The sequence below is a fragment of the Macrotis lagotis genome, chromosome 8 (genome assembly GCF_037893015.1).
Source record: "Macrotis lagotis isolate mMagLag1 chromosome 8, bilby.v1.9.chrom.fasta, whole genome shotgun sequence".
NCBI lineage: Eukaryota > Metazoa > Chordata > Mammalia > Peramelemorphia > Peramelidae > Macrotis > Macrotis lagotis.
In genome coordinates this window covers 46,959,930-46,981,719 of record NC_133665.1, presented here as the reverse complement: position 1 = coordinate 46,981,719, position 21,790 = coordinate 46,959,930, and the positions used below count along the sequence as shown (strand labels likewise).

The 21,790-nt window shown below is 35.9% G+C and overlaps 1 protein-coding gene across 2 annotated transcripts in view; it reads right to left on the bottom strand.

The window, feature by feature from the left end:
• Positions 1-21,790, bottom strand: part of PRKCB (protein kinase C beta) — a 704,261-nt gene that overhangs the window by 185,331 nt on the left and 497,140 nt on the right. For both annotated transcript variants that reach the window (XM_074196811.1, XM_074196810.1), the window contains exon 10: positions 17,011-17,184. In XM_074196811.1, the coding sequence (XP_074052912.1) occupies positions 17,011-17,184 (174 nt within the window). The remainder of the gene's footprint in view (positions 1-17,010; positions 17,185-21,790) is intronic.

Sequence of the window (21,790 nt, the reverse complement as noted above, 5' to 3'; positions counted from 1 at the left end):
GAAATAGGTGATAGAAGTGAGAAATAGAAAAAAATGAGAGTGAGAGGAATACAGTGCAGGGAAATACAGCTACTAATAGCAACTATGGTAAAAATACTGAAGCAACTTCTTTGGTGGAGCAACTTCTTTGGTGGATTTATAATAAAGAAGGCAACTCATCCCAGAGACAGAGCTGTTGGAATCTGAACACAAAATGAAGCACATTTTTTTGCTCTCTCAACATTCTTGAGGTTTCTCATCCTTTTTTGGGGGTGGAGGGGTTTTATGATTACTCTCACAATAAGATTATTGTAATACTATAAAAATAATTAATTAATCAATTAATTAAAAAAGAAAGTATATCATAAGCATATCTCTCTTTGGAGGATAAAAAGAGACAATATTTGTGAAGTGTTTTGAAAATATTAAAGCATCATATAATTTTTACCTATTATTCTCAGTACTGTATTTTCATAAGGTTATTGGCAAATTAGAGTGCACACAAAGAAGGGTAGCCTTAAAATTTAAAAGACCATACCACATGAAGATCATTTAAAAAGATAAGAATGTTTAACCTGAAGAAAATAATCAACCCCAACATCAGGACCCTTAGATGGAACATGGCTGCTATGTTCAAGCATTTGAAGAACTGATAAGAAGTAAAAATTGGGAACAATAAGTAAAAATTTCTTAATGGCAGATTTTGGTTTGATAGTAAGGTTGACATGAAGAGAGGTCTAGTCTTTAAGAGGATGTTGGAGGGCTATTTAATGGAGTCATTATATAGATGAATCCTGTTCAAACCAAAGTCCTGTGTCACCTTTCAAATTGGGGGGGGGGGGGTCTAGAAGTCAGAGGGTTTTTTTTTCAGTTATAGAATACATATTTTGCAGGTTTAAGACCTCCCCACAGTTCCATATCCTTCGATTTTTTTTTTTTGATCTCTGTTCTGTTTTGGACTATGTCAAGCACATGAGCACAGCACCTGATTCTCAACATGATGTAATGGAAAGAATACTGGATTTGGAGTTAAACTAAGCTCGATTACCTAATAACTTAAAAGCTGTGAGACCCTGGATAGTCAATCTTTCTGAACTTCATTTTTCTCATGGTTTAAATGGGGATAAAAATATTTTCCATGCCAATCTGTCCTAAAATTTAAGAATTAGAACTGGAAGAGATGTTAGAAGTTGAGTAAAACCTCTCCATTTTACATTTGAGGAAATAGAGGAAAAGAGAATTTAGGTGACTTCCCCAAAGTCATATAGGTATTAAGTGAATGATCTAGAATTTGAACCCAAATCTTCCTGACTCCAAGATCAACATTATAACCATTCTATCACACTTCTCTGTTCATAGGGTTACTGTGAGGACTGAAAAAAATAATGTATAAAGTTTCTTGATAATGTTAAAATACCATACAAATATATTATTTAATTAAATGATATGGGTTCAAGTCTTGGCTCTGCTTACAAAATGTTAAGTAACATTGGGCAAGTAACTACTCTGAATCTCAGAGATTATTGGATTATATAATGTCTAAAATCCCTGACATTTTTGTACTTTGCTTTTTAAAAACACCAACAATTATTTATCAAATATTAACTATGAACAAGACTCTGTGCTACAGAAAAATGCCTGACAGACAAAAAATATATAACACAGAGGGGCAGCTAGGTGGCGCAATGGATAAAGCACTGGCCCTGGAGTCAGGAGCACCTGAGTTCAAATCCGACCTCAGACACTTAATTACCTAGCTGTGTGGCCTTGGGCAAGCCACTTAATCCCATTGCCTTACAAAAACCTAAATAATAATAATAATAATAATAATGTAAAAAGTGGCAAAATATTAGAATGATAACTTGGAGACAGGAAAATCTGAGTTCAAATCCAAAGATTCAGTATAGAGTTGTGACTCTGGCCAATTTACTCTCTCATTCTGTTTCCTCATTTGTAAGAGCACCTTTTTCAAAGGGTTGTTATAAGTTTGAAACCAGATAATATGTATAAAGTGCTTTTCAAACTTCAAGGTACCATATAAATGCTAGCTGCTATTATTATTGTTTTATCACTATTATTATCTTAAAGGAGCTTATAATCTAATCGGGACATTCAGAAAAAAAACAAATCAGTAAGATATGGGCTATAACATGTAAGCACAAAGCAGTGATCCAGGGAAAATATTATAAGAAATTCTGAGGCTGGAAAGATTTTTATTTTTTATTTTTTAGGTTTTTGCAAGGCAGTGGGGTTAAGTGGCTTGCCCAAGGCCACACAGCTAGGGAATTATTAAGTGTCTGAGGTCAGATTTGAACTCAGGTCCTCCTGACTCGAGGGCCAGTGCTCTATCCACTGTGCCACCTAGCTGCCCTGGAAAGATCATTTTTACTCTCACATAACTATTCTCTTTGATTTGCTGAAGGTCACCCAATGAAGTACTTAAAGAGGTAAACTAGAATCCAAGCTTTCTGATCTGAAATCCAGAGTCCACATACTACAATCTGTTGTCTTTCTCAGCCAGGCAGGAATGAGAGAGAAAGCAGCCCTTAACATGAGAGTGGATCAGAACAATTAGGGAAGGAAGTAATATTTCTCAGTGATTCAGGAACAACAAAAAAAAAATCTAATTTCAGGGAGGGAAAAAAAGCCCTGTTCACTTATGCTTGATTAAAAAGTTCATTAAAATACAGAGAGAAACACGATGTTATAATGAAAAGAAGACAGGACTGGGAAACAGAAGATATATATATATATATATATATATACATATATATATATATATATACATATATATATATATATATGTATATATATATATATATGTATATATATATATATATTGGGGAGTGGGGGGGCTAGCTCTGCCTCATTTTGGGACCTTGGATGATACTACTAATAATAACAATTATAATAATAATCCAGCATTTATATAGTTATAAAGTTTTGCAAAACACTTTGCAAACTTTATCCTACTATCCTCACAACAACCCTGGGAAACAGGCAATATCCAAATGCTATTTTATAAATATAGAAACTGAAGCAGGGAGAGTCCAAGTGATTCTTCATGGTCATCCATTTATTAGCTGTCTGAGGTCTTCTTGAACCCATGTTGTCCAGTATAAAATATTCTTTCTATTTAGCAACCTAGCTGCTGAAACCCTTTTATTGCTCTGAGCCCCAAATGTGTAAACTTGGGGCAATAACATTTTCAGTACTATACTGTGTGAAAGCATATTTAAAAACTTCAAATTTAGTTAAATAAAAAAATTAAAGAATTTTTTTTTCCTCCAAAGCCCTTTCCAGATTATTTAGAAAGGTAGCTGATAGGTCAGGACAAAAGGCAAAAATTTCCTTTCACTGGATGAATGGATTAAAAGTGGAGCATTTGGACATAGTATCTCTTCCCTATGTCTCATCATAGTTCTCCCCCATCCATTAAAAGAGATTGGCACCATTATCCATTGAGAAAAGATTAAGATATCTACTGTAAGGGGAGAATCCTTTATTTAACTCCTGGCATGAGGGGAGTAGTGTGAAGGAGGAAGATAATTACTTAGGTGCTCAATTTTGGGATGTTACTTAAGAATTTATTTTAAGATTCTTTTCCATGTTTGAGATGCCTTAAAAAGGGTTACCTGAAATCTTCTTGTTGCAGACCCCCACTGAAGGACATGGGATCATGCTAGTGTAGACATCTTTTTCTAAACTAGAGCTTAGGTCTCAGAAATATGATAAATGAAATTAAACTGTTTCTGGCATATTTGAATCTCAATCAAACTACCTAAGTATAGTTACATGGTCCTTTGGATAGAGAATGGAGTAAGGGTATGGAAGTCTGGGAGATTTGAGTTCAAATATGACTTCAGGTTCTTAGTGGCTGTGTGTCACTGGGCATGTCACTTAATCTCTTTTTGCCTCAATTTTCTCAACTGTAAAATGGTAATCTTAATAGCACCTATTTCATAGGATTGCTGTGAAGATCAGCTAATATAATATTTTAAAGTACTCAGTACAATGTCATCAAATAGTAGTTGCTTCATAAATGCTTGTCCCCTTCTCTTCCATTCATTTGCATAGTACTCTGTGTGTGTGTGTGTGTGTGTGTGTGTGTGTGTGTGTGTGTGAGAGAGAGAGAGAGAGAGAGAGAGAGAGAGAGAGAGAGAGAGAGAATAGTTGTAATTTCCCTTTAGCACAGGGCTATTGGAAGGGAAAGTGCTTTGGAAGTGGTAGAGTGCTACATATACAAAATGAGTAATGTAAACTGATTTTCTTATGTCATGACACTCATTATAGATTGAATTGGATATCTTGCATCAAACGATCTCTAAGTCTCACTACAAAAGTCAACCTTAAAGCAAAGGCCATGATCATTTGCTCTACAATCAGGAAAACTTTCTGATCCTCAGTTTTCTTATCTGTACAATGAAAGGGTTGGTCTAAGTGATTTCTAAGATCCTTTCCATAATTCTATGTATTGTTATTTATTATCTACTTTTGTAGACTAATAAAAAAATTGGGGAGACTACTACAGTGAGGAAATATGAGTATAATAAAATGGCAGTCATCACAACCTGCCTGGTACTGGTTAAGAAATAGAGTAATGGGGGGGGGGGGCAGCTAGGTGGCACAGTAAATAAAGCACCGGCCCTGGAGTCAGGAATACCTGGGTTCAAATCTGGTCTCAGACACTTAATAATTGCCTAGCTGTGTGTGGCCTTGGGCAAGCCACTTAACCCCATTTGCCTTGCAAAAACCTAAATAAAAATAAAAATAAAAAAATAGAGTAATGGATCAATGGACTAGGATAAGTTAAAAAAAACAATAAATGACTACAGTAATCTACAGTTTGACAAACCCAAAGACATTAGCTTCTGGGATAAAAATTCACTATTTGACAAAAATTGTTGCAAAATTTGAAAATTAGTATGGCAAAAACTAGGCATAGACCCACATCTCATATCCTATACCAAAATAAAGTCAAAGATTTAGTACAAATAAAGTACAAGATTTAGAAAAAAGATAAATTAATAGACTCCAAATCAATGGAAAGGGGACAAATTTATGACCAAACAAGAAATAGAATACATATATAAACTACAAAATGAATTATTTTGCCTATATTAAATTAAAAAGGTTTTGCACTAATAAAAGCAATGTTGCCAGGGGCGGCTAGGTGGCGCAGTGGATAAAGCACGGGTCCTGGAGTCAGGAGTACCTGGGTTCAAATCCGGTCTCAAACACTTAATAATTACCTAGCTGTGTGGCCTTGGGCAAGCCACTTAACCCCATTTGCCTTGCAAAAAAAAAAAAAAAACCTTAAAAAAAAAGCAATGCTGCCAAAATTATTAGAAAAGTAGAAAGCTTGGGAAACAATCTTCACAATTAGGAGTTCTAATAAAGGTCTCATTTCTAAAATAAATAGAGAATTGCATGAAATTTATAAGGTTAAAAGTCATTGCCCAATTGATAAATGGTCTAAGGATATGAATAGACAGTTTTCAAATCATATGAAAAAATGTTCCAAATCATTATTGAATTAGAGAAATGAAAATTAAAACAACTCTGTGGTATCACTTCTCACCTATCAGACTGGCTAAGATGACAAACAGGGAAAATGATCAATGTTGGAGAGGTTGTGGGAGGATTGGGACATTAATACATTGCTGGGGGAGTTGTGAACTGATGCAACCATTCTGGAGAGCAATATGGAACAATGCCCAAAGAGCGATAAAACTGTTCATACCCTTTGATGCAGAAATTCCAATTCTAAGTCTATATCCAGAAGAAATCACATAAAAATGGGAAAAGTCCCACATGCTCCAAAACATTCATAGCAGTTCTTTCTGTAGTGACAAAGAATTGGAAATTGAGGGGATGCCCATCAATTGGGGAATGGTTGAACAAGTTATGATATATGAATATTATGGAATACTATTGTTCTATAAAAACCATAAATGGTTGGATTCTAGAGAAGCATAGAATGAATTACAGGATATGATGCTGAGTGAAGGGAACAGAACCAAGAGAAAAATACTACACATTAACAACATTGTGAGATGATCAACCTTGATGGATACAGCTCCTCTCATCAGTTCAGAGAGCTAGGAAAACCCTAATAGATAGGCTATGTACAATGCTATCCCCATCTAGAGGAAGAGAATCAAAACACAACAAAACCCTTCAGAATCTGATGAATACTACATTCACTTTTTAAAAAATGTCTCATGTATTTCTTTACTTTAATCTTAATTCCTCATACTGAAAATGACTAATCTGTAAACATGATTAACACAAATGTATATGTACAATATTAAACTGACTGTTCACTACTGAGGGGAGGAAGGGAAGATGGAAGGAATTATTGTAACTTAAAAATATACATATGGGGGTGGCTAGGTGGCGCAGAGGATAAAGCACCGGCCCAGGAGTCAGGAGTATCTGAGTTCAAATATGGCCTCAGACACTTAATAATTATCTAGCTGTGTGACCTTGGGCAAGTCACTTAACACCATTGCCTTGCAAAAACTACACACACACACACACACACACATGCATATGGATGAATATTGAAAAACTTCCATAATATGTATTTGGAAAAATAAAATATCAATAAAAAAGGAAATATAAGTATAGCTGTTATTAAATTTTTTTCATAGCCTCATAATTGGAAAGGATCTAAAAGGTTATTTAGTCAAATCTATCTTATCTATATCAACCTTGGTAACTGATTATCTAGCCTCATTTGAGGGCTCCTGGTAATGAGGAGCTCACTACCTGCCTTGACAATTCATTCTAGTATGGTATATTCCTTATCATTAGAGAGCTTTCCATATATCAGGTTGAATTCTGTTTCCTTTAACTTTCCCTCATTGGTTTCATATGAATCCAAGCAGAAGTCTACTCCCTCTTCCAAATCACAGCTCTTAAAATATTTGGATAGAGTTACTTTATATTGTCACTCCATGAACCCTCCCCATTCCCAAGTCTTTTTTTACCCAACCTAAGTGTATCTTTGTTTGATAAGTCAATGCTTGCTTGACATAGTTCTGTATCTTCTCTCCTTTCTAGTTGCCCTCATCTGGAAATGTTTCAACTTACTGATGTTCCTCTTAATATGTGGTACTCAGAATTTGCAACAATATCCCTGATATGTACTGACTAGCACCCTGGACAGCAACAATAGCACCTCTTTTCATAGTGGATACTGTGCTTTCATTACCCTTTTAAAATTGCATAGGGAAAAGGTCTTAAAGGGTCAACATATCTTAACCTAAAATGACATGTTCTCCTTTGGCTGTCATGCATTTCTGTCCCTAGGGAGGAGCTGGTAGAGTGAGCACGGGTTGATTCCATGTGTTAAGAAATCAATTCCCAGAGTGAGAAGAATGGACAATAATTCATCTAGAACAAAGTTCACACAAAAGCTATACTGGAAATACTGAGGTAGGCTATTAGGGGAAGAAGTAGAAAGGGAAGGGAAAGTATGTGGACTATACTGAATAAACGGAACACTGAGGAAAAGTATGTCCATGTGTGGTCTATTTGGTGAATTGTTGTTTCACTGTGCCCCAGAGCTTGACTTCATCTCTTAGAAGTGATTCAGTAAAACCTTTTTTATTTTCCCTACAGTAAGACTAGGTTAACAAGAAACCTAGTAACCAAGGTCACAAATTCTATTATTATATTAAGAAATAAATTTGTCCTCTTATATTAAAGTGATACAATGCAGTATAAAGAAAGGTGCATTAAGCAGATAATGTTCAGATTCTGCCACTTACTGTGTGACCCTGTACAAGTCACTTCAACTCTTTAGATATGTTTTTTTCACTGGCAAAAACAATTAGGGGTTTGGATTCAATGGTTGCTAAGGTCCATTCTAGCTACTAGCAGATTCTAGAGAGCAGATTAGAAGAGCTCCTAGTGGGAGGGGAGAAGCATGTGACACACTGACAACAGTCCTGTAATCATCTCTAGAATCTTATTTCCCACATTAATAGCCCAAGAATGAATTAGGTAAGCAACCCACAGGAAAAAAAAAACAGACTCATGTTGCCTGTCTAAAAAGGCATTGCCTCTCCCCAGCTTCTGCAAATAGCAGTAATAATAATAATTTCTTATATTTAATGCTTTATGACTTTCAAAGCACCTTCACATACTTTTCCCATCTAAACCCTAAGGTGGGGAGGCAGAATTGCTATTATTCTCTTTGTTTTACTAATGAGGAAACTAAGGGAACAGTTAAATAAATAAGGTTGCAGGTTGTGAGGGAGAGGATTTTGTATGTGAGGAGGCAGGCTGGCTGGCATTTGCTTTTTCTCAAGGTCACTGGGTTTTCTTATGGTCCAGGACAAGCTGTAGCCCTAGATTTCAGTAAGAATCATTAGTCTGCTCCATAGGAGGCTTCAGCAACTCTGTACTACCTACAAGATCATGCAGAAACTCCTCTATTTTGGTATCCACATCCCTTTACAATGCAGATCCAGCCCCATTTTTCATTGGTTATTTATTGAGTTCCTATCTGGTTAAGCTTTGTAAACATGAGATGGAATCTTTCTGACATGTCAAAATCTTTCTGACAGCTGCTTTAAAAAAAAGAGCAGGTGGCTTCATCTCCTTGTAGGGGTATCTAAACTCCTCTATCTCCCCCAATCTTCATATCCTGAGCTATCCCTGAACCCAAGTCATTAACCACCTCTAACTTGGAATGGGTTGAAATCGGCAAAAAAAAAAAAAAAAAAAAAAAAAAAAAAAAAAAAGGCAAGACAAGACAAGATAAGAAAAGAAAAAAAGATAAAGTTCTATAAAAATGTGGACATGCTGGAAACTTCTTTTTTTTTTTTTAGGTTTTCTTTGCAAGGCAAATGGGGTTAAGTAGTTTGCCCAAGGCCACACAGCTAGGTAATTATTAAGTGTCTGAGGCTGGATTTGAACTCAGGTACTCCTGACTCCAGGGCCGGTGCTCTATCCACTGCACCACCTAGATGCCCTGGAAACTTTCTAACACAACTGTGGTTCATGTGCTCATCACCTCTCACCTGGAATATTATAATAGTTTTTTAATTGGTCTCCAGGCTTTTAGTTTCCTCTCCTAAACCACACACAACTCTCCACATATCTGTCAGCATAGAACTGACCATATCACTCCCCTGCTCAAGAAAATTCTAGAATAATATACATTTTTCATTTCCATTTTCAAATTGTGAATCCAAGCTACCTTTCTAGAAATTTCAAACTATTTGTATCCATACATTCTCCTTTAGAAACTTAGGATAATATGTATAGAGCCAGGAAGGACCTTAGAAGTAAGCTAGCAAAACCCTCTTATTGTACAAATGGAAAAACTGAGGCCTAGAAAAGTTCAGTGACTTGTATAAGGTCATGCAGAAAATAAGTGACAAATACAGAATTCTAACTCTACAATCACTGTTCTTTCACAACAATCCTCTCTACACAAATTCCAAGTCCCACCTTTACCCATATCTGGAATGTTCTTTCTTTCTCACCTCTGCCTCTTAAAAGTTTCAACTCTATTCTCTATACATGTCTTCTACTGATATCCTCAGTTGTTAAAGTGCTCCCTATTCCAATCCTGCCACAATTATTGTTCATTTATTTACCTGAATATATACTACCCAAGAATCAGAGCTCTAGAGTTGAAAAGGACCTTGGAGGTCATCCAGTCCATCTCATTTAAAGACAAGAAACTGAGGCAGGGAGAGATTCATTTGATTTCAGAACCAATGTTCATTACCCCATTCTGTTTTATTGCTTTAGAAGTTCAGCTCTGTAAAAGCAAGGACTACTTCATTTTTGTCATAGTATTCCTGAAGTCTGGTCTAGGACTGCAGATAGTTAACACAATAAATGCTCATGGATTAAATTAAGAGTAATAAACTGTATGCATACCCTCAGATGAACATAGAGAATTTACTTTTGTTAGAGGTACACAGGGCATGCATGCATGTATGTATGTATGTGTGTGTGTGTGTGTAAAAAGAGAATTGCTGTTTATAATGGCTGTACAAGAAAAATATGTCAAAAATGAGAAACTCCATTTCTGTTGGAGGTACATGGCTTGACTACATCCATCTGAGAGTGAGAGGAAAGCTGTTTCTTTAGATGTAGATGGTATACATACACACGCATGGCAGAGAATAGCTGCTTCTATTAAATTTATGAGAAGAGAGGGGAGAGGGGGAAAGAGGAGAGGACAGGACAGGACAAGACAAGAGAGGAGAAGACAGGACAGGAAAGGAAAGGAGAGGAACTGTTTCCATTATATAATTTTATGAAGAGAAACCTCAGTCCATGTCTGTTATTGGTAAATTAAAGTCTTTAATGGGAATTGAAGCCTGGACAGTGCTACATAAATCACAATCCTTTGGACTTGCACGGGAGAATACTCTCTGCCTTACTAAACATTTTGATTACATTACAAGCCTGATTACCGAGAAGCTACTGCAGGTCTCTAAGGAATAATTTTGTTCAGCCTCCCTTCAGATGGCAGGAAAAAATGGCTTGAAAAATAATTTCCCATGCCACAGTTTGATTACAGTGCTATAATCTGGTCACATTCTCCTCCAGACACTTAAATTCAGTCATTGTGACTGAGAATCAAGCTGCTGGAATATGGACAGTGTCACCTTCAGGAAAGCCATTCTCCCCTGTGCACGTGCCAACAGAATACTAGGCAATTTTGAAGTCTGCATGTAAAATCCTGTTCAGCTGGATCCTGTTCTCCCAAAGGCTTTTTTTTCCCTTTCTGATCTGCAGAAATTGATGATGCTGTTTACTTAGAGCTAAAAGCCATTTGCATCCCGAGCTGCTTGGCTCTCCAGAGCCTCTGCTCAGCTGATGGTTTGTCAGCCTGGAGATATCACAAACCCTAGGTGTAGTCCTAAGACCCAGACTGAACCAGATTCAGTGTGGTAGAGCTGAGGCTGGTGGCAGGCCACCCTAAGGTCAGGGTACAGGACAGAAGTCTGGTTGGAAGGCACCAGTCAAGTAGCTTGTCCCAAATCCTTTTTGCAAAAGGCAGGGTGTGTGTTGAATGTGATCTGAATTCATGAATGAAGGCAAAATACTCTTAAAATACCTTGCTGTAATACTTTCCCAAAGACTAGAGTTTTGGGTGCCAATATGCTGAAAAGGCAAAAAGATACGTGTGCAATTCAGAATCAGAAAATAAAACAAGCCAGTCTCAGTCCCTATCAAAGGTAGGAAGTGCTATATCTTAGGGGTGCAACTCTTTTTTGATGACTCCCCAAATCTCTTGTCCTTCACTTCTAACCAATCACTTAAATCCCAATAATTCTTTCATTTTTATGTCTCTCACACCTGACCCTTCCTCTCCTCTCTCACTTCTTCCACCCTTGATCAAATATGCATTGTTATTGTTGTTGAGTCATTTCTGTTGGGTCTGACTCTTTATGATCCCATTTGGTGTTTCCTTGGCAAAAACACTGGAATGGCTTGCCACTTCCTTCTTGAGCTCATTTTACAGTTGAGGCAAATAAGATTAAATTACTTGCTCAGGGTCACACAGATAATAAATATCTGAGGCTAGATTTGAACTCAGGACTTCCTGAACCCAGGTACTTTATTCACTATGCCACTCTCTCAAATCAGTTTAATGATCACTTTCTGTTGTCTGGACTCTATAATCTCTAGTTCAATTAGACACTTATTAGCTGTTTGACCATAAATAAGTCAATTTAACCACTGCCTCACTTCCTCACTTATAAAATGGATTACTTACCTGCCAGAGTTGTTGTGAGGATAAAATGAGAGAATATTAACTCTTTGTAAACTTAAGAGTGCAATATAAATGCAATAAAGATTACTTAAAAAGTATTCAATGGCTTCCTATTTCCTGTGGAACAAAACCCAAACTCCTTAGCCTGGCATTTATAGCCTTTTTTACAACCTGACCTCAAATCAACACTACAGTCTTATTTTTTAATTCCTCTTTTCACAATCTAACCCTTATCAGAGCTATTGTGCATCTCCCAAACATATTAAATAATATCCTTTTCTACCATTACTCTTGCTACCTCTACTGAACTAATCACAAATTGTTGACATCATACTCATCCTCTAAGGATGTTCCAATATTGCCTCCTCCATGAAGTCTTCCATAATCTTCTTTATAAAAAGGGTTTTTTTATTCTTTTAAACTACCATAATTATTTTGTGTGCCTATTATATGCTCATCACATTTTACTTTGCATTATATTTCTACATGAATTTTATTTCCTTTTCTAAACTGTAAGTTTCACAAAAAGAAGGTCCACATAGTTCATATTTTGCTACTTTTTTAGCACCCAGCATAGAACTTCTCACATTTACTCAATAGATGCTGTATAGTAAATTAATGAATGAATGAAAGAATGAATAGTATCTGAGTTGGGTGGATTCATGTGAAATCAATGTGATTTAGAAGAAGCCAAAAAAAAAAAGGGATGGGGGGGTGGAATTCAAGTATACTAGGGAGCACAGGAGTCATAGTTAGAGGAAAATTTTAGTATTTTACCATCAGATGAATATGACTCCACATATGTAAAATCTATATAAATGGTACCTATCTATTTCTGAATCAACAACTTTGAGTTTAATTTGCAACTAAAATCATAGAATGTAAAATGGCAATAAAACTAGCAACAAGCATTTATTAAACATAGCTTACATTCCAGGCACATGTTAGGCACTGTGGATACAAAACCTAAAGAATAAAACATGTGGTAGAAGGGTCTTTAAAGGATAGAGCAAATAAATGGTCTACAGAAGGAAGAGCCCTTGGAACATAGAGGATCAGAGCTGAAATACAAAATATTGAATGTTATTGAATATTAAGGATGATTTGGTTCAACTCTCTCACTTTAAAGATGAGAACACACAGATGGGGAAGAAATTTGTTCAAGGTTATTTAGCACATGAATCACAGAGCCTGCACTTGAACCTTCATTTCCTGTCTGGTAGTCCAGTGCTCTTATCATTATCATGTCATACAATTCCTTGTTCTATAGCAGGACTGAGTTCAACGTGAAAGCCCATACTTAAATATAGAAAATCATTACCAGGCACTATCATTTCTGAAGGGGCCCCAGTGCATAGCACCTAAGGACAGATTTGTTTTTGTTCTTAAAACATGATTATTTCTTTTCTAATGGGTATGAACACTTGTGATAGCCATTTTTAAATTTCACTCTGTGAAACAGAAATGATATTATGGACAATCCAGAGTCACCAAAATTGTTTCCTCTTTCAGAGGGAGGTTTTGTGTATTTTTTCATATTTAAGACACAAACAGATTACCCTAAACTCTTTTATCACCTATGAGAAAGGTTTGCTTTAGGGGAACCATAAGCCTACTCTGTAAGAACAGGAATTAAATATTGCTTACTGGTAGCAATGAAATTTTCCAAGTGTAACTCTCATCTTGGGCAGTTCAATTCAACAAATTCAATTCAATTCAACACACCTTTATTATCTATGTGTAAGTCCTGGTGCTAAGTGGTATGGACATAGTAATAAATAAGTCACACACACTGACCCCTATCTGGGTCTCAATGTCCTCAACCCCTTAATAAGTATATTAGTGCATATCTCTAAGGTCCCTTCTAGCTTGGGGATGTTCTATGGTCTAACTGTCCTTCCAGCTCTGACAGAAGGTGATCTATTGTTTAAAGGCAACTTCCTGTTCTAAAATTCATAAGTCTACATGACCACAACAAGAATCAGTCATATGATTCTTGTGTGTTCCCTCTATGAGGCAGTGTGGGGTAATGATAGAATATTGGGCATGGATTAAGGAGGATCTATCTGGATTCATAGAACACCTCAAATACTTGAAGAATTTTGGAATGATTGAATAACATGGATAATGCTGGCAAAGGCAGCAGAACCTTTTTATCATGGGATCATAGGATGGGAATTAATATCCCTGAGTTAGGTTTAACCCTGTTACTTCCTCCCCTTTGTCCACAGGGATTTATGTTTCAAAGGACATCCCTTGATCTGTGCTATACTCAAACCCATGCAATAGTGAGACAAGTAGTAACAATTGAATGTGATTTGATTTACTATGCAATCCTTTGAGGAAAAAGATGTATATCCTAAATCCAGAATAGCTACAATACTTATTTGAGCATTTTGGTCATGCCAAAACAAATTTCCACTTAGTTTTCTCAAGGAAAATACAAGATAAGAATATGGACATTAATGATTGAAGGCACTATGCTCTATAAGCAAAGGAGAATTGAAGTAGAGCAAAAGAAACATGAGATGTGCAAATTTAGAGAACCAACTCCAGATGTGCACATGTATCATTTGTGCTCAATTTGTTATAGAGCATTTCAAGCTCATACTGGTCTGATCAGCCATAGTTGGAGATAATGCAACTTAACTCTAATGTAGTGATATCATGTTGGTCCTTCCTGAGAATAAAGGACAAGCAACCAACCACATGACTCTCAGGAAATCATTCAATCTTCCTGATTCTCAGGTTCCTCAACTATAAAATGGGAATAATATGAGTACTTACCTACCAAAGTTTGGTGGGGCTCAAATGACACAATTATGTAAAATACTTTGAGATTGTCAAAGCAATTATTAATTATGAGTCTTTGTCAATCATCAAATTTCTCAAGCTCTACTGAAATTGTCTAAGAAACCCTGAAGAAGTTGGACGGCTGGAACTAGGATTTGATGACTTTAAAACTGAGAAAGATTCACAATTTCATATACATAAATACCTAAGTGTATGTATATATGTGTATATAAATATATGTGAACATGTCTATTTGCATGTATATCTCACATCTTTATATCTTTTCCTTCACTAACACCCTCTGAAATAGCAGGCAAGCAATTATTATCTCCATATTAGAGTTGAAGAAAAGAAGGTGATAGAACTGAAGCAGCTTTGCTCAAGGGTATATGCCTAATATGTATTAATCCAGAAAATAAAACTATCTCACTTGACTTCTTACTGCTTCTCTAGATGTTAAACAATGTTTATAAAATCTTGAGAGGCATGAATATAGGGTTAATTTGGACCTGTTCATCAAATTTCTGAATGCTAGAATGACCCTGAAAGTGGTCGTTTTAATGGACAAAGAAAAACTTTTTCCTCTAGCAGGTGGTAAACCTACTGAAAGCTCTACCTCAGGAGGCGATAAAAGTCAAACAAAACTGACTCAAGAAATATTGGGATAAATTTGTGACTGCCTAGGAAACAAAAGAAATCTGGGGATATTCTTGACCTTTGATTAATGGCTCAATCAAAGATAAATCTGGTCTGCAACAAATATTTTGCTGACATAGGGAGACATTTCTCAGTTGTTTGAAAGATATTTTTCACCTTGATCTTATGAAAGTTTTTATTGGCAGGACAATCTATGTAAGCATCAGGAAAGACAGTGTGGCATACAGAGCAAGCAATGGATTTGAAGCCAATCACTTTCGTTAAAATGCTTCTCACTAGCTATGTGACCCAAGGCAAATCATTTCATTTCTCTATGTTTCAGTTTCCGATTCATCAAATGAATGAGCATAATAATGCCTGTCCTTTTTAACTCACAAAATGGTGGTATATCTTTGCCAGTGCAGAAATATGAACAATTATTGTCATCAAACAAAAAGTTTCTTGAGTTCAAATGTTTTATGTGCCTAGAATATGCCTAATATAATAGCTCCAGATTCTAATTAGTAGCAATAATCAACCTCTTTCAAATCCCAAGTTGTTAATATTGAAGTATAGGGGAGAAGGAGTGAATTTTTTCAGTCCTTTGTTTGGGCATGAATTTTAATATAAGAGGATCTGGGTTCATGGCCTGGCCCAATCATCTCTAGCTATGTAACTACACACAAGTTGTAAAATCTGAGTCTACGTTGTTATTTTTAATCTCAAAACTGGAGAGTACAACCTGCTTCAAAGGGTCCATAAAATCTTGAGGTAGACAGAAACCTGAGAGATCATTAAGTCAATCTTTCTTGTATGAGATAATCAGTATTACAAGGAGGATTGGTCAAATGATCTCTGGGCATTTAAGTAACTAACAAGGACTAAATGCTAAAAGGAATTTTTAAGCTTTTAAGGATTTGAAAGGTATAAATGAAATAGTCTCTTTCTTTAAGAAGCTTCCAGTCTCCTAGGATGACCCAACAGGGATGCAGATAAATTTTTTAAAATGTACTAAAGACTGGATAGATCAGGAAAGGTTTCATGGAGAAAGCAGCAGCTGAGCTGAACCTTGAAGGAAGCCATGTATTCTAAAAGGTGGAGGTGAGGCAAGAATACAATTCATACTTGAATGAAAGTCTAAACCAGAAACATAAAGATAATAGATGGCATATTGGAAAAAATGAACAAATTTTAATAGAACAGAAAGTGTGTAGATGGAAGACAGAATGTGGAGGACTAGCAGGGAGATGAATTAAACAACTATTATAACAGTCCAAGTGAGAGGGAATGAGGGTCTGAACCAGGCAGTGATGGTGTAAGGAGGAAAATGGGGATAGATGTGAGCAGTGTTGTGGCATTAGCATCCAAAAGTCTTGGAAACAGAATAAACATAATGGGGAAGGGGATAGGGAGAATATTATGAATTGGGTAATGAAAATAATAGTGGTACCATCAATGTAAATAGAGAAGTTTGGATAAGGGAATAAGTAGGGTAAACAAATAATGAGTTACATTTTGGATGAATTTAATTTAAGACCATGGTGGGTATACATATAGAGATAGTAGTGATGTAGTACTGGGATTCAGGAGAGTGATTAGGGCTGGATATATACACTTTGGGATAATCATCTGCACAGGGATAATTATTTAAACTGATAAAAGTGAGGACTTCAGAAGAGAATTTCAAAGTTCATCAGCTAATAAGCAAGGAAAGCCAGGATATAGATAAAAGTTCCAATGACTCCAAATTCATACATTTTTCTACAAGCCAGTGGCTTTTTGTTTGAGAGAAGTATGAAGCATTATTATTACACCTAGAATAGAATGACAATTGGCATAAGTGTTACCATTGTCTGGAAACAGGAATGTAGCTGGGTCAGGAATGGAGGCTTCCCTGCTAGAGCAAGCACCCTCTTCTCCACCATTGTACATTCCACATCATCATCCTGGATCACGACATCTTTCTTCAGTATCTTCACAGCATAGAGTTCATCGGTGCCTTTTCTTTCTGAAAGCATGACCTACAAAGAAGAGACAGTGACAATTAGGATACTTTGGAGCTATGAGTCACCCAATATTCAGCGAAAATTTATTACATTACTTTTATGTGCTACATACAGGAGTGGCAATGATTAGAGTAGATAGAGGATCAACCTAAGAGACAGAAAAATTACATTCAGATCCTGTCTATGGTATTTACAAGTTGTATAATCATGGATAAAGTATTTAATCGTAAGAAGACAAAAAGAGAGGGAGTCCTGTATATCTTCTCTCATAGTATAAGTGACTTCAACTACAAATGAACCAATTCCATAGAAGTAATATCTATCTATACTTCCCTTTACTCACACATTTATGTTTACACCCTTTCCTAGTTTCTACAGTAGCAAGAGAATAGCAAAGGTCTCTCTTAATTGGTTCCCTAAGCTAATAGATAAGTAAACTTCTGCCCTTACATCAAGAAAGGAAGGAAGGGAGGAAGGGAGGAGGGAAGGAAGGAAGGAAGGAGATAACAAAGGAAGGAAGAAAGGAAAGAAGATAAGAACAAAGGAAGGACGGAGGATAGAAGAAGGAAGGAAAAAAGAGAGGAAGGAAAGAACAGTAAAAGAAAAGAAAGAAAGGAGGGACAGGGAAAAAAAGAAAGGAAAGAAGAAGAAAAGAAAGGAAGCAAGGAGGAAAGAAGAAAGGAAGAAAGAGAAGTCTGGTTTTGATAAGCTTTAAATATACATATTATCATAGAGGTAATGGGAAACCATTGAAGTTTAAGGAAGATGAGATGATTAGACCTGTACTTTAGAAAAATCATTTTGGCAGCTGTGTAGGGATATACCAAAATAGGTACAAATTTGAAATTAGGAGAACAATTAGAATTCCACTGCAACAATCCAAGTCAAAAAGTGAAAACTGATGGTACAGTCATCATAGTGGTGTTTGTTTAAGGCAAATGTTTAAGTAATTGAAGAGAAAGGTGTATAATTAAACAAGGCATGAGGAAAAGGTAATGGCAAGATCTGGTAACTAAATTTATATGTTGGCTAAGTTAAGAATGAGCTAAGGGTGACAATGAAGTTACAGAGCTAGGTAACTAGAAACATAAGAGTACATTTAACAGTAAGAGGAAATTTTGGGAAAGGGGAAAAACTTGGGAAGAAAGATAATTAGTTCTGCTTTGGATACGTGGAGTTTGAGATGTCTATAGAACATCAAGTTTGATCTATCCAAGATAATTAGTTCTGTTTTAGATATGTGGAGTTTGAAATGCCATTAGAGCATCAAGAGGCAGTTGATATTTCAAGTCTGCAATTTAGAAGACAAACATAAGAATGCTGTCACTTACTGATCTTTCAGTGCCAGAGTTTGTAGCATAGTCTCCCACCCCCCCCGCCCCATTGTGGACACCAAGGTTCTCCTTACCACAAAAAGTTTTTATTTTTCCTGAAATATTTTTTGAAATAGCTGAATATCCCCTACTCCTAAATATTCTCCCCTTTTAAGTTTCAAAAATATTACAGACTCCTGATTCTCCTTCTATTCCTATGACTAATATTTCTTGGTTTCCCTTGCTGGCTCCTCATCTACTTTCCAACCCTGTAAAACAGTTATGCTTCAAGTTCCTGTTCTCATTCTCCTTTTGTCACCTCAGTTATTCACATGTCTCTAATTTCTGTGAAAATGATTTTTTCCTTACCTAATCTTTGGAGCATCTAAGTGGTGTAGAGTTTAGTTCCAGGCCTGAAGTCAGGAAGAATCATCTTTCCTGAGTTCAAATCCAGTCTTAGATACTTATTAGCACTGTGAACAAATAATTTAATATTGTTTGCCTCAGTTTCCTCATCTGTAAAATGAGTTGGAAAAGGAAATGGCAAAACACTCCAGTATACTTGACAAGAAAAAAATAAACAAATGGGGTCATAAAGAGTGAAATACAAATGAAATGACTGAATCAAAAAGAAATACCCATTCTTGGCTATAAACTTACATCTCCAACTGCCTATGGGGTATCTCTTCCTGGATGCCTCATCAACACCTCATTATTGTCTAAAATAAAGCTTTTTATCTTTCTCTAAGACTATTCCTACTTCTGAATTTCATTATTTCTATCTGTGGTGCTATCATTTACAAACTCACTTGTTATAACCTTGAGGTTATAATCTCGCAGTAACTCATTCCTATGCTTTTCCTCTTTCATAACTTACTTCTGGCAATAAAGCTGAGTGTATTGTTTTCATTAAGATCAGTTTTATGTTATCAAAACAGCAACAAATGTGCCAAAGAAAGTCAAGGGGGGAAAAAAGCTAAGGCAGGGGTAGGGCAGAAATAGGGAAAACCCTATAATAAAAAATTAAAAGAAATAAAAATAGATAATCAAAAAAGAAATCCTAGACCATGAGCAATTAGTTTGGGATAAAAGGAATAGATGTGGATTCTCAAAAGAAAAGAACAAGGCTGAATGAACAACTAGAACCTCAGAAAAGATAGTAAGTCTACTATAAGAACCGTAGCTGTTTAGAAGTAAGAGGTAAGGTCCTGGCAATTCTGCTGACATCTCTCCCATTTATCTCCTGTTCTCTATTTCACTGTCACTATTGTAATTGTCTAGTAATAAGACTCTGATAATGAGACACTTACAAAGGTGGCCTATGGTGGTAATGAGGCACTTACAATGGTCACACAGAGCAGTATGATTACCATCCTAATTGTACTTCTTGTCTCCATTTTCTAATTCCTTCAATTCATCTTTCATGATACCACCATAATAATCTTTTTCTTTTACAGGTCAAGTTACTTTAAGGTTCAAAATTCTGCAATAACTCCTTACTCCTTACTGGGTAAAGTTTGAATATACTCACCTAGCATGCAAGACCACTTCATTTTGGTACTATCCTCCATTTTGGTGTTTTCATCCCATATTTCATTTTATGATCTATAAACTCTCATCTGAATTGGACTACCTCCTTGGTCTCCAACTATACAACATTATTTCCCATCTCCAATGCTTTGCTTCCATCTGCCACCTTTCATCTGTTGAATTTTTATTTGTTGCAAAGTCCAATTTAATGCTATCTCTTCAAGGAAATCTTCCCTAATTCTTCCATTCAGCAAAGACCTTTTAACCCTTGGCCTTTATAGAACACTTTGTTTACACTTCTGTGATACATTTAGTATCTATGTCATATATCATCATATGATATCACATATATTATATATCATTTTGTATTATGTTTATCATATTCTCCTAGTAGACTCGCATCTCAGGCAATAACTGAGTAGAAATGGAATATAAACATAATTTATGGTAATCAAATAACAGGAATACAAAGTAGTGTGGGATTAAATGAGAAAAGATTATTCACTTTGAGGAATCAATAAGACCATGCAAAAATAATATTTATAGTGCTGAACCAGGATTTAGAGACATGGGTTCAAATCCTACCTCAGATATATCTTAGCTATGTGAGTTGGTTATTTAAATCTGAGAAAGTCACTTAAGTTCTCTGTGCCTCAGTTTCCTCACCATTAAAATGAGGAAATTGAACCTAAGGGCCTCTAAGGTCCTTTTCACCTCTAAAATGATCCTGTGAATGCAAAGGAAATAAAAGAACAGAGAAAAGTACATCCAAGGTGCAGGGGATGAATGTGGAAGTGCATAGGGCTTTAGATAGGTTGGCAAGTAGTTGTTTTCTTGAAGAATGGGATAGAGTGAAATAAGAGTGGTATGGTAGGTATATTTAGAAGGTACTTAGGTTGACTGAATGACCTCTGAGGTTGCTTCTGATTCTGAGATTCTAATACTAGGTTAAGGAGCATGTACTTTATTGAGTAGAAAATGGGGAACCACTGAATATTTTTAAGTAGTAGTGAAAACTCAATCATAATTCATTAAATACAAAGCACAGGGGGTGGAATGAAAAGGACGAAAGATAATTCTTTTATGTAAGGAGGTAACACTCCATTTATGAAAATTTTCCCCAAATCCTCATCCATGAGCCATCTGAGCCTTATGTTAAGCATCCAGTAAAACAATTAACTAATATGCTTCTCCTTGACTCCTAAATGCTTATGTTCTAGAAGAATATATATATATTATATATATATATATATACACACACCCTCTTAACTAGTTATTATCTCCCCCACTAATGTCAAAAGTCAATTCAAATCAAAAGATGTTTGTTGAATTCATGCCATCTGTCTAATCTTATATCTCAGATGATGTAGGAAATGTAGCATAAAATAAAATATACTCTACTTTCATAGAGCTTCCATTCTTATTGGGAAAGAAGATGGACAGAGAGAGGGAGCAATAAGAGAATGATGTAAGACTTGAAATGTTTGCCTAACATGTTTTTGTTGTGGGCAAATTAAGAAATTGTAATGATATAAGACAATGCAGCCTAATGGACGAAGAACTGGGGAAAGAGTATGACATGGGGTCAGATTCTACTTCAGAATACTATTTATATGACAAAAGCAAAGTCACTTCATTTCTCTGTGTCTCAGAAAATTCTCTAAGACTATAATTTGCAGAGCAGTTGAAAATTTGCAGTTGAAAACTGAAGAGGAAACTTCCTCACAAGGAATTTCTCTGAACTGATGAAATCACAAGTCTAAACAAAAATTAAAATT